The 12,846-nt window shown below is 47.0% G+C and overlaps 1 protein-coding gene across 15 annotated transcripts in view; it reads left to right on the top strand.

Moving 5' to 3' along the window:
* LOC144596779 (nesprin-1-like) overlaps positions 1–12,846 on the top strand; it is a 468,061-nt gene that overhangs the window by 183,472 nt on the left and 271,743 nt on the right. For all 15 annotated transcript variants that reach the window (XM_078405564.1, XM_078405576.1, XM_078405565.1 and 12 more), the window contains 4 exons: positions 1,265–1,470; positions 2,302–2,457; positions 5,349–5,634; positions 9,864–10,036. In XM_078405564.1, coding sequence (XP_078261690.1) covers positions 1,265–1,470; positions 2,302–2,457; positions 5,349–5,634; positions 9,864–10,036 — 821 coding nt within the window. The remainder of the gene's footprint in view (positions 1–1,264; positions 1,471–2,301; positions 2,458–5,348; positions 5,635–9,863; positions 10,037–12,846) is intronic.

The raw sequence follows: 12,846 nt of genomic DNA, 5'->3' as shown, positions 1-12,846 counted from the left end.
TGGCATCTAGACTTCTTGACTGGAAGTGCTAAGTTTGGTTAGAATTGATCATGACAGCCTGACCTTCCACCCTGACCTTCAACACTGGTGGTCCTCCAGATTGTGTGCTCTGTCCCCTGCTCTACTGCCTGTGGGCCAAGTGTAGCATGTACGTGGCCAGTGGAAACATCCTTTCCACATCCACTCTATCTGTGCCTTTCCTTATTCTGTACGTTTCAAAGAGGTCCCCTTCAACCTTCCAAACTCCAGTGAGTAGAGGCCCAAACTGTCGAACGCTCATCATGTGCTAACCCACTCATTCCTGGAATTATTCTGGTAAACCTCCTCTGGACCCTCTCCAGAGCCAGCACATCCTTCCTCAGATATGGGGCCCAAATTTGCTCACAATACTCCAAATGCAGCCTGACCAGCGCCTTATAGAGCCTCAGCATTACGTCTCTGTTTTTGTATTCCAGTCCTCTTGATATAAATCATTATGCATTGAATTTGCATTCCTTCCTACTGATTCGATTTGCAAATTAACTTTTCGGGAGTCCTGCACCAGCTGTACAAGTACCTTTGCACCTCCAATTTCTTGATTCTCTCTCCATTTAGAAAATAATCTATGCCGTTATTCTTGTTACCAAAATGCATGGCAAAATGCACTTTGCTATACTGAATTTCTTCTGCCACTTCTCTGCCCACTCTCCTAACCTGTCCAGATCCTTCTGCAGTGTCTTTGCTTCCTCTACAGTGCCTGCCCCTCCATCTATCTCCGCATCATCTTGGCCACAAATCCTTCAATCCCCTTATCCAAATCATTAATGTACAACATGAAGAGAAGCAGCCCCAGCACCGACCTTTGCGGAACTCCACTAGTCACTGGCAGCCAACCTGAAAAAGTGCCTTTTATTGCAACTCTTTTGCCTGGTTTGAAGGGCCAGGTAATTATGTGCTTGTATGATGGATGGGACAAGCTTGTTGAAAGGTGGTTACTTGTTGATAATACACACAGCCAGTTACTCTTTTGTTCTTAAGATAGACACAAAAAGCTGGACTGAACTCAACTCAGTCTGAAGAAGGGTCTCGATCCAAAACGTCACCCATTCCCTCTCTCCAGGGATGCTGCCTGTCCGGCTGAGTTACTCCAGCTTTTTGTGCCTGTCTTCGGTTTAAACCAGCATCTGTAGTTCCTTCCTACACTACTCTTTGTTCTTGATGTGTTTTAAGATCTATCTCCGAAGCAGCAATGAACTTGTGATGGACCTTGTATTCTTTCCCACAGAAACTCCTGAGTAGGGCCAGCACGGGACAGGATAAACTGGATGCGGCTGTGGCTGAAGGGGACAAACTAGTGCCGCACTTGTCCAAGCCCAGTGCTTCTCAGCTTCAGCAGCAGCTCGCCAGTCGTCGACAGGAGTGGCAGGACTTCTTGAGTCAGTGCCAACACAATAAGAAGGCCCTGGAGGACTACGTTGAAGAGTTGAATGGGTGGGTATAAACAAAGCACGTGTCTTTTTCATGTGCAGGAAGGAACTGCAAATGCTGGTTTACACCGAAGATCGAGACAAAATGCTGGAGTAACTCAGCATGACAGGCAGAGTCTTTAGTTTAGTTTAGAGATATGGACGTTTCAGCCCACCGAGTCCGCGCCGACCAGCGATCCCCTACTCCAGCACTATCCTACACATACCAGGGACAGTTTACAATTTTTACCGAAGCCAGTGAACTTACAAACCTATACGCGTTTGGAGTGTGGGAGGAAACCGGAACTCCCGGGAAAAACCCACGCGGTCACGGGGAGAACGTTCAAACCCTCTGGAGAAAAGTACCAGGTGATGTTTGGGGTTGAACAGTGTCAGATGTGTCTTTTTTAGTTTAGTTTAGAGTTTAGTTTGGAGATAGAGCGTGGAAACAGGTCCACCGAGTACACGCCGACCAATGGTCACCCACACACTAGTTCTATCCTACACACTGGGACAATTTACAGAAACCGATTAGCCTAAAGACCTGCGTGTCTTTGGGATGTGGGAGGAAACCAAAGCGCCCGGGGAAAACCCATGAGGTCACAGGGAGAATGTACAAACTCTGTACAGGCAGCACCCGTAGTCAGGATCGAACCAGGGTCTCTGGCGCTGTGAGGCAGCAGCTCTACCACTGCGCCACCGTGCCGCCCTGGGAATACTAGTTGGGAATGCATTGAGGGACTGTGTGCGTGACCTCAGTATATCCAGTGCAGACGTACAGTGCAGTGTTGTGCGTGTGCTCTGTCTCCCACTGCATAACACCGTCGCTCTGACTGAACGTGTCTTTTTACGCAAGCTTCGAGAGTTGTCAGCAGAAGCTGAGCCTGTGGCTCCATCAGGCAGAAGAAAGGTTGGCCACGGAATTCATCAGAACGAACACGGGAAACGCCCCCGACTTGCAAGCTGAGCTGGAAAATATGGAGGATTTCTTCGCTGAAATCCAAGGACGAAGGTAGATGACACAAAATGTCTAAAAAACAGTTATTCAGACCTGAAACATTAGGTCTATCTTTCTTCCCACAGATGCAGCCTGACCTGCTGAGTACTTCCATCATTTTCTGTTTTTATTTTAGACTAGACCAATTGGACCCTTTGGGCCCAATCCTCTCCTGCATTGGTGCAGCACCCTCTCCTCCCCCCCCCCCTCTCCCCCCTCCCCTCTCCCCTCCCCCTCCCCTCTCCCCCCGCCCCTCCCTCCCCCCTCACCTCCCCCCCTCCCTCCCCCCCTCACCCCCTCCCTCCATCCCCTCTCCCCCTTCCCCCCCACTCCATCCCCCTCAACCCCCCTTATCCTCCTCCTCCCCTCCCTCCTTCCCTCCCTCCCTAGGAGATAGATTTAAACTTTAAAATGTGAATAACTTAAAAAATATAACATCGATTTCAATGAAGTTTCTTCCATTAGCACCAAAGGGACGACGGTGAGTAAGGTGGGCCTAAAATTGTCGCTCTATCATGCACCGTTTTGGCTGTAGTTCAGGAACAAACAAACAAACAAACGAGAGTTTTAGTATATAGATTCCCACTGAGGCAGCTGAACACTGTTATTTATGTTAAAGATGTAATGTTGCTTGCTGTCTCAAATATTGTCTGATGTGAGAGACAGGCACAAACAGTTTTATATATGAGCCACATACAGATCATACAAGCCACCTAAAGTGCATCAGCCTTAGTATCGCCTTATAGTTAGGAACCCACATAATGGGCGGTGATAATATCAATTAAAAAATGATCGAAGTGCTCAGCTGGTCAGGCATCAGCTGACAAGGCAAAACAAACATTAATGTTTTGGTCAAATGACCTGCTCTTTAAACTGTTGGAAGAACATTAAACAATATCTGAGGGGCAACCTTTTCAAGAGAGATGTATTCAAGAGAGATTTATTCACAAAATGCTGGAGTAACTCAGCAGGTCAGGCAGCATCTCGGGAGAGAAGGAATGGGTGACGTTTCGGGTCGAGACCCTTCTTCAGACTGGTCTCGACCCGAAACGTCACCCATTCCTTCTCTCCCGAGATGCTGCCTGACCTGCTGAGTTACTCCGGCACTTTGTGAATAAATCGATTTGAACCAGCATCTGTAGTTATTGTCTTGTATTCAAGAGAGAGTTAGATATAGCTCTTAGGGCTAATGGAATCAAGGGAAATGGGGAGAAACCAGGAATGGGGGGACTTTGGATGATCAGCCAGGATCATATTGAACGGCGATGCTGGCTCGACGGGCCAAATGGCCTACCCCTACACTTATTTTCTATGTTTATTCATTTCACTCAGATGGTGGTGGGTATATGGACCGAACCGCTGGAAGAGGTAGTTGAGGCAGATGCTATAACAGCATTTAAAAGACATTTGCTGGGATAGTACATGGAATAGGATAGGTTTTGAGGAATATAGGTCAAGGGTATCTTGGTCGGCATGGAGGGGTGGGGCCGAAGGGCCAGTTGCTATGCTGTATGATTCTAAGTGTACCACGTTCTTCTAAAATTAAAGTGGAATGTCAACTTATGAGAAAGGTTCCCACGTTCCCCTCCAGGAGAAGGAGGTAAAGCTCTGAAGGATAGCGGAGTCAGGGGGCATGGGGAGAAGGCAGGAACGGGGTACTGATTGCGGATGATCAGCCATGATCACATTGAATGGCGGTGCTGGCTCAAAGGGCCGAATGACCTCCTCCTGCACCTATTGTCTATTGTCTAAAATTCACTGCTAATCCTTGTGGTCTTTCCACAGACAATTACCAAGCTATCGAAGATAGGTCAGGGAGCAGGAGGGTGGGGGAAGCAATGGTGTTTAGAAATGATTATTTGTTGCTTGCTGGAGTGGTTTGATCTTCCTCTTTCTCACATTTGTTTGCATGAAGAGGGAGTAGCGATGAGAATAATTTGCATTCTCTAGCATTCTTATACCATCTGCATTACATAACAGATCACAACAAGGTCCTGCATTATTGCACTGTGTTTTCTATGATCCAATTTGTGATTCTTGGATCTCCTTGGGAAGTCTCTCTAACATTGTAGACAGGCAATCTGTTGTTTAGAGATGCATATAGTACATTGACTGTTTTTTATCGACGCTTTGTCGGCTATGGACTAATATGAGCAAAAAAACTCATACTTAAATTCTGGAAAAGTGTTGAAATTCCTCCAGTGAAGATGTGGATTACAGAAATGAAGGACACATTACATTTAGAGAGAATTAGGTTTAGCTCGAATGACAAACTGAAGTAATTTTTTAAAATATGGTCACCTTTTATTGATTTTCTCGAACAATACAATATTTGAACACAATTCAAAATCACTCGTAGGGCTGGGCGAGCGGGCACATGGGTGTGTTGTTCGGTATATCTCCCCTTTTTTCTTTTTTATTGCTCTTTTCCTTCTTTCTCTCTCTTTTGAATTAAATGCTCTTTTTGAAAAGTGTTAAAATTAAAGCTGTTCATAAAGCTACACAATTGTCATGTTTTTTTCACACAAAGGCTTCCAATAAAACAAAAAATAATAAGAGATACAGCGCGGAAACAGGCCCTTTCGGCCCACCCGGTCCGCGCCGACCAGCGATCCCCGCACATTAACACTATCCGATACCCACGAGGGACAATTTTGTACATTTTTTACCAAACCGATTAACCTAGATACGCCTGTACGTCATTGGAGCGTGGGAGGAAACCGAAGAACTCGGAGAAAACCCACGCAGGTCACGGGGAGAACGTACAAACTCCGTACAGACGGCACCCGTAGCCGGGATCGAACCTGGGTCTCCGGCGCTGCGTTCGCTGTAAGGCAGCAACACTACCGCTGCGCCACCGTGCCGCCATGTTATCTTGATGCCTCCCCTTGTGTTTCATTGTCCAGGGATTCCTGTGATAACTTGACCCAGAAGGCTCAACACCTGAGCGAGCTGGGCTATGGAGATGGCATCCGCTCAGCCTCTCAGCTGCAGTCCCGACACCAGCTCCTGGCCAAGGCGGTGAAGGAGAAGCTGAGAGCTGGCCAGCTGGGTCTGCAGGAACACCAGGCCTTCGAGGAGACCCTGCAGAACACCTGGTCCTGGCTGAGAGAGGTGCAGAGTAAACTTGCCGCTGCAGACAGCACCCTCGGCAGCAAAGCCACGCTGGAGAAAAGGCTGCTTCAAGTCCAGGCGAGTTACTGTGCAGATAGCAGACTCATTCATACTGCTGTATGAAGCAACTGCAGATGCTGGTTTACACCCGAAGATAGACGCAAAATGCTGGAGTAACTCAGCAGGTCAGGCCACCTCTGGAGAAAAGGAATAGGTGAGCTTCCGGCTTGAGACCCTTCTTCAGACTCGAGAAGAGTTCCGACCCGGAATGTCACCTATTTCTTTTCTCCAGAGATGCTGCCTGACCTCCAGCATTTTGTGCCTATCTTCATTCATACCGCTGTTCACAAAAAGAGCAAGATGGAGAACAGAAAATAATCTATCAAGTAAACAGGGTTAAGAAGGTTTATATGCTTGCCTTCATCGCTAGGTGCATTGAATATACGCCAGGAAGTCATGAGGCAGCTATAGGACTTGGTGGGGCCACGTTTGGAGTATTGTGTGTGGTTCTGGTCACATCATTACAGGAAAGATGTGGAGGCTTTGGAGAGGGTGCAGAGGAGATTTGCCAGAATGCTGTAATGAACCAGATTTGATAAGGGAACTCAAGGTAAAGGAACCATTGGGAGGTAGTGACCATGACATGATAGGCTTTAATCTGCAATTTGAGAGGGAGAAGGCAAAATTGGAAGTGTCAATATTGCAGTTGAACAAAGGGGACTTTGTTGGCATGAGGTAGGAGCTGGCCAAAGTTGACTGGAAAGGGACCCCAGCAGGGATGACGGTGGAACAGCAATGGTTTCTGGGAATAATCTAAAAGGTGCAGGATTATTTAATTCCAAAGAGGAAGAAAGATTCCAAGGGGAAGAAGAGGCAACCGTGGCTGACAAGGGAAGTCAAGGACAGTGTAAAAATAAAAGAGAAGACATATAACATAGCAAAGATGAGCGGGAAGCCAGAGGATTGGGCAACTTTTAAAGATCAACAGAAGGTAACTAAAAAGGCAATACGGGGAGAAAAGATGAGGTACGAAGGTAAGCTAGCCAAGAATATAAAGGAGGAGAGTAAAAGCTTCTTTAGGTATGTGAAGAGAAAAAAATTAGTTAAGCCAAATGTGGGTCCCTTGAAGGCAGAAACTGGTGAATTTATTATGGGGAACAAGTAAATGGCAGGCGAGTTGAACAGGTACTTTGGATCTGTCTTCACTAAGACACAAACAATCTCCCAGATGTACTAGTGGACAGAGGACCTTGGGTGAAGGAGGAACTGAAGGAAATTCACATTAGTCAGGAATTGGTGTTGGGTAGACTGATGGGACTGAAGGCTGATAAATCCCCAGGGCCTGATGGTCTGCATCTCAGGGTACTCAAGGCGGTGGCTCTCAAAATTGTGGACGCAGTGGTGATCATTTCCCAAAGTTCTATAGATTCTGGATCAGTTTCTGTGGATTGGAGGGTAGCTAATGTTATCCCACTTTTCAAGAAAGGAGGGAGAGAGAAAGCAGGGATTAAAGACAAGTTAGCCTGACATCGGTGGTGAGGAAGATGCTGGAGTCGATTATCAATGATGTAATAGTGACGCATTAGGATAGCAGTAACAGGATCGGTCCAAGTCAGCATGGATTTACGATGGGGAAATCATGCTTGACTAATCTTCTGAATTTTTTTGCGGATGTAACAAGTAAAATGGACAAGGGAGAGCCAGTGGATGTAGTGTACCTGGACTTTCAGAAAGCCTTTGATAAGGTCCCACACAGGAGATTAGTGGACAAAATTAGAGCACATGGTATTGGGGGTTGGGTACTGACATGGATAGAAAATTGGTTGGCAGACAAGAAACAAAGAGTAGGGATTAACGGGTCCCTTTCAGAATGGCAGGCAGTGACTAGTGGGATGCCGCAAGGCTCGGTGCTGGGACCGCAGCTATTTACAATATACATTAATGATTTAGATGAAGGGATTAAAAGTAAATTTAGCAGATTTGCAGATGACACAAAGCTGGGTTGCAGTGTGAACTGTGAAGAGGATGCTATAAGGATGCAGTGACTTGGACAGGTTGTGTGAATGGGCGGATGCATGGCAGATGCAGTATAATATGGATAAATATGAGGTTATCCACTTTGGAGGCAAGAACAGGAAGACAGATTATTATCTGAATGATGTCAGGTTAGGAAAAGGGGAAGTACAACGAGACCTGGGTATCCTAGTACATCAGTCATTGAAAGTAAGCATACAGGTACAACAGGCACTGAAGAAAGTTAATGGCATGTTGAGAAAGGAGTTGAGTATAGGAGCAAAGAGGTCCTTCTGCAGTTGTACAGGGCCCTGGTGAGACCACACCTGGAGTATTATGTGCAGTTTTGGTCTCCTAATTAGAGGAAGGACATTCTTGATATTGAGGGAGTGCAGCGTAGGTTCATGAGGTTAATTCCCGGGATGGCGGGACTGTCATATGATGAAAGAATGGAGCGACTGGGCTTGTATTCACTGGAATTTCGAAGGATGAGAGGGGATCTTATAGAAACATATTAAATTCTTAAGGGATTGGGCAGGCTAGATGCAGGAAACATGTTCCCGATGTTGGGGGAGTCCAGAATCAGGGACCACAGTTTAGGAATAAGGGGTAGGCCAATGAGATGAGGAAAAACTTTATCACACAGACAGTTGTGAATTTCTGGAATTCTCTGCCTCAGAAGGCATTGGAGGTCGATTCACTGGATGCATTCAGAAGAGAGTTGGGTAGAGCTCTGAGGGCTAGCGGAATCAAGGGATATGGGGAGAAGGCAGGAACAGGGTACTGATTGTGGATGATCAGCCATGATCACATTGAATGGTGGTGCTGGCTCGAAGGGCCAAATGGCCTAGTCCTGCACCTATTGTCTATGTACCTATGTCTATGTATCTATGTATCTGTCTGGATTAGAGGGTTTCTCACTTTTAGTTTTTCTTTCTCACACAGTCCCTTAATCCCATCTTTTTTCTTTATTTGTTCCCACATTATGTGAGCATAGATGACCCTGATTCTCTTCAGCTCCAGAGGTCAGGATTGAGCCGAGGTTTCTGGCGCTGTGAGGCAGCAGCTCGACCACTGTGCCACGAGCTTTCCTGATCTCCAGACCTGGACACACTTTGAGTCCCATCATTCAGTTGCTGATATGTTTTGTTGTTCCTATCCAGACCGTCACTGACTCACCCCTTCAGCACAAAGGTCGGGGTAGAACGTAGACCCGTACAGCACAGGAACAGGCCCTTCGGCCCGCAATGTCAGTGCTGAACATGATGCCTAGACCAACTCTTATCTGCCTGCACATAATCCATATCCCTCCAATCCCTGCATATCCATGTCTTTTCAAAAGTCACTTAAATGCTTCTATTGTTTCCAAATAGCTAAATTGATCAGCCATGATTGAACGGCGGAGTAGACTTGATGGGCCCAATGGCCTTTTAGCTTAGTTTAGAGATACTGGGCGGACACCGGCCCACAGGGTCCGTGCTGACCAGCGATCTCCGCACATTAACACTGTCCTATACCCACTAGGGACAATTTTTACATTTACCAAGCCAATTAACCTACAAACCTGCACGTCTTTCGAGTGTGGGAGGAAACCGAAGGTCTCGGAGAAAACCCACGCAGATCACAGGGAGAACGTACAAACTCCCTGTGGGAGTCGGGATCGAACCCAGGTCTCTGGCACTGAATTTGCTGTAAGGCAGCAACTCTACCACCACTGCGCCACCGTGCCTTATTCTACTTCTGTCACTTTTGACCTTATGGTCACTATCGTATCCAATGCCACCATCATGTTTAAATGGCACTGTCGAATCTGTGGCAAACATCACGTGGTGCTTCACTCCTGCAACATCCAGACGTGTCAAAGAACATTTTGAAAATAGAGTGGGTGGCATTGAACAGAGAGCACTTTCGGGAAGCTAGCATCTTTGTGCGTAACATTTCATTAATTCAATCGCTGATCAATTGCATAACACTCCAAAATAAAGTTCCAGTCACCTGATCTTTTGTCAGGAAAGCGAATGTTTTAGTTGCAGGAAGTATTTTGGTGTTCTCCAACATCGCTGATGGGAGAGACACAAAAAGCTGGAGTAACTCAGCGGGTCAGGCAGCATCTCCGGAGAAAAGGAATAGGTGACGTTTTGGGTCGAGACTTCTTCAGCTGGGAGTCCTGGTGAATGATATCACACGTTCCCTTGGTGCAGCCAGTGAGTCCAGTACCCTGCAGTTGGATACAGGGCAGGCTTACGCCACACCCGAGGCATTTATTTTTAACTCACTGCTTTGTGTTTGTCCAGGAGATCCTGCTGATGAAGGGGGAAGGAGACGTGAAGCTGAACATGACCATCGGCAAAGGAGAACAGTCTCTGAAGAACAGTAACCACGAGGGGCGGAAGGCCATCCATGGGCAGCTTGAGGCGGTCAAGGAGACCTGGGCCGAGGTGGTCAGTAACTCTGTCAGCTGTCACAGGTACAGTCCCAGTCTCGCCTATCTGAGCTCATGCCTTCCAACATCTTAGAGATGCCTTACAGCGCTAGAGACCCGGGTTTGATCCAGCCTAGACAATAGACAATAGACAATAGGTGCAGGAGTAGGCCATTCAGCCCTTCGAGCCAGCACCGCCATTCAATGCGATCATGGCTGATCACTCTCAATCAGTACCCCGTTCCTGCCTTCTCCCCATACCCCCTGACTCCGCTATCCTTAAGAGCTCTATCCAGCTCTCTCTTGAAAGCATCCAATGAACTGGCCTCCACTGCCTTCTGAGGCAGAGAATTCCACACCTTCACCACTCTCTGACTGAAAAAGTTCTTCCTCATCTCCGTTCTAAATGGCCTACCCCTTATTCTTAAACTGTGGCCCCCTGTTCTGGACTCCCCCAACATTGGGAACATGTTTCCTGCCTCTACTGTGTCCAATCCCCTAATTATCTTATATGTTTCAATAAGATCCCCCCTCATCCTTCTAAATTCCAGTGTATACAAGCCTAATTGCTCCAGCCTTTCAACATACGACAGTCCCACCATTCCGGGAATTAACCTAGTGAACCTACGCTGCACGCCCTCAATAGCAAGAATATCCTTCCTCAAATTTGGAGACCAAAACTGTACACAGTACTCCAGGTGCGGTCTCACCAGGGCCCGGTACAACTGTAGAAGGACCTCTTTGCTCCTATACTCAACTCCTCTTGTTATGAAGGCCAACATTCCATTGGCTTTCTTCACTGCCTGCTGTACCTGCATGCTTCCTTTCAGTGACTGATGCACTAGGACACCCAGATCTCGTTGAACATCCCCTCTTCCTAACTTGACACCATTCAGATAATAATCTGCCTTTCTATTCTTACTTCCAAAGTGAATAACCTCACACTTATCTATATGGGGTGCTGTCTGCACAGAGTTTGCACATTCTCCCTGTGACCTCGTGGGTTTTCTCCGGGTGCTCCGGTATTCTCCCACACACCAAAGATCGACAGGTTTGTTGGTTAATTAGCTTCGGTAAATTCTCCCTGGTGTGTATGATAGATCTAGTGTATGGGTGATCGATGGCTGGTGCAGACTTGGTGGGCCAAAGCGCCTGTTTCCGCACTGTAAATTGTCCCTGGTGTTCGGGTGATTGAATGTTCGGCACAGACTCGGTGGGCCGAAGGACTAGTTTCCATGCTGTAAATCGTCCCTAGATTGACTTGGAGGGCCAAGTTTCCACACTGTATCTCCAAAAGTAAACACTAAATCTTTTACCATCTTTGAAGCCCACTGACACAAAAAACAGTGACACGTGTTAACTTTCTGTTAAATTTACTCTTTAGACTTTAGAGATACGGGCCTGGAAACAGGCCCTTCAGCCCATTGAGTCCGTGCTGACCAGCGATACACTAGCACTATCCTACACACTAGGGACAATTTAACATTTTTACTGAAGCCGATTAACCTACAAACTTGTATGCCTTTGGAGTGTGGGAGGAAACCGGAATACCCTTGGAAAACCCACGTGGTCACAGGGAGAATGTACAAACTCTGTACAGACAGTGCCCCTAGATGCGGGAAGATTGTTCCCGATGTTGGGGAAGTCCAGAACCAGGGGTCACAGCTTAAGGATAAGTAAGGGGGAAGTCTTTTAGGACTGAGATGAGAAAACATTTCTTCACACAGAGAGTGGTGAGTCTGTGGAATTCTCTGCCACAGAAGGTAGTAGAGGCCAGTTCATTGGCTACATTTAAGAGGGAGTTAGATGTGGCCCTTGTGGCTAAAGGGATCAGGGGGTATGGAGAGAAGGCAGGTACAGGTTACTGAGCTGGATGATCAGCCATGATCATATTGAATGGCGGTGCAGGCTCGAAGGGCCGAATGGCCTACTCCTGCACCTATTTTCTATGTTTCTATGTAGTCAAGATTGAATCCGGGTCTCTGACACTGTAAGGCAGCTACTCTACTTGATGGGCCGAATGGCTTAATTCTGCTCCTAGAACCTATGAACTTATGAACTTTCCAATCCACGTACTGTGGGATATATGTGCTCCTCCAGGTCTGGCCTCTGTCACTTTGGCAATTTCCATTAACGGTATTACCTTTAACTGACGAGTGTCTAAACCCTGGGATTCCGTTCCTAAATCTTTCCACTTCTCTCAAACAATATTAATGTGACCAAATGATACCCTGCCGTCCCTAGACAGTGATAATGCATGTGCTTCTGCTGTTTGTTTGTCTTGAGGGTGGGTGCAGCACTAAGGGGCGCTGTTGTATTTATTGCCATCCTACTTTCTCTGAGCACACGAGAACACTGGACTGGACTTAGGCGAATAAGTCCCAGCTTGCTCCACCTCTCCCTACAGCTCAGGCCCTCGAGTCCTGGCAACATCCTCGTAGATCTTCTCTGCACCCTTTCCAGCTTGACAACATCTTTCCGATAACATGGTGCCCAATCCGAACACAATACCCTAAATGTGGCCTCACAAACATCTTAGAGATCTGCAACATGACCTCCCAACTTCTAGACTCAATACTCTGACTGATGAAGGCACATGTGCCAAAAGTCTTTACTTCTTGAAGCATTTATTAACATTCTTGTGTTAAAAAAGATCTGTCTCAGTTATTGAAGGGTCCTTGTCAGCCTGGAAATGTGAACTGGCAGAACCTTGCACTGGATATCACTGCCCCCTGTGGCTGGACCCAGTGCCTGTCCTGCAACCAGTCACTGTATTTCTCTCTGGAGAAAAAGGATGGGTGACGTTTCTGGTCGAGACCCTTCTGCAGACTAAAGAAGGGTCCCGACCCGAAACA

The sequence above is a fragment of the Rhinoraja longicauda genome, chromosome 9 (assembly GCF_053455715.1).
Source record: "Rhinoraja longicauda isolate Sanriku21f chromosome 9, sRhiLon1.1, whole genome shotgun sequence".
Taxonomy (NCBI): Eukaryota; Metazoa; Chordata; class Chondrichthyes; order Rajiformes; family Arhynchobatidae; genus Rhinoraja; species Rhinoraja longicauda.
This window is presented reverse-complemented; position numbering and strand designations above follow the sequence as displayed.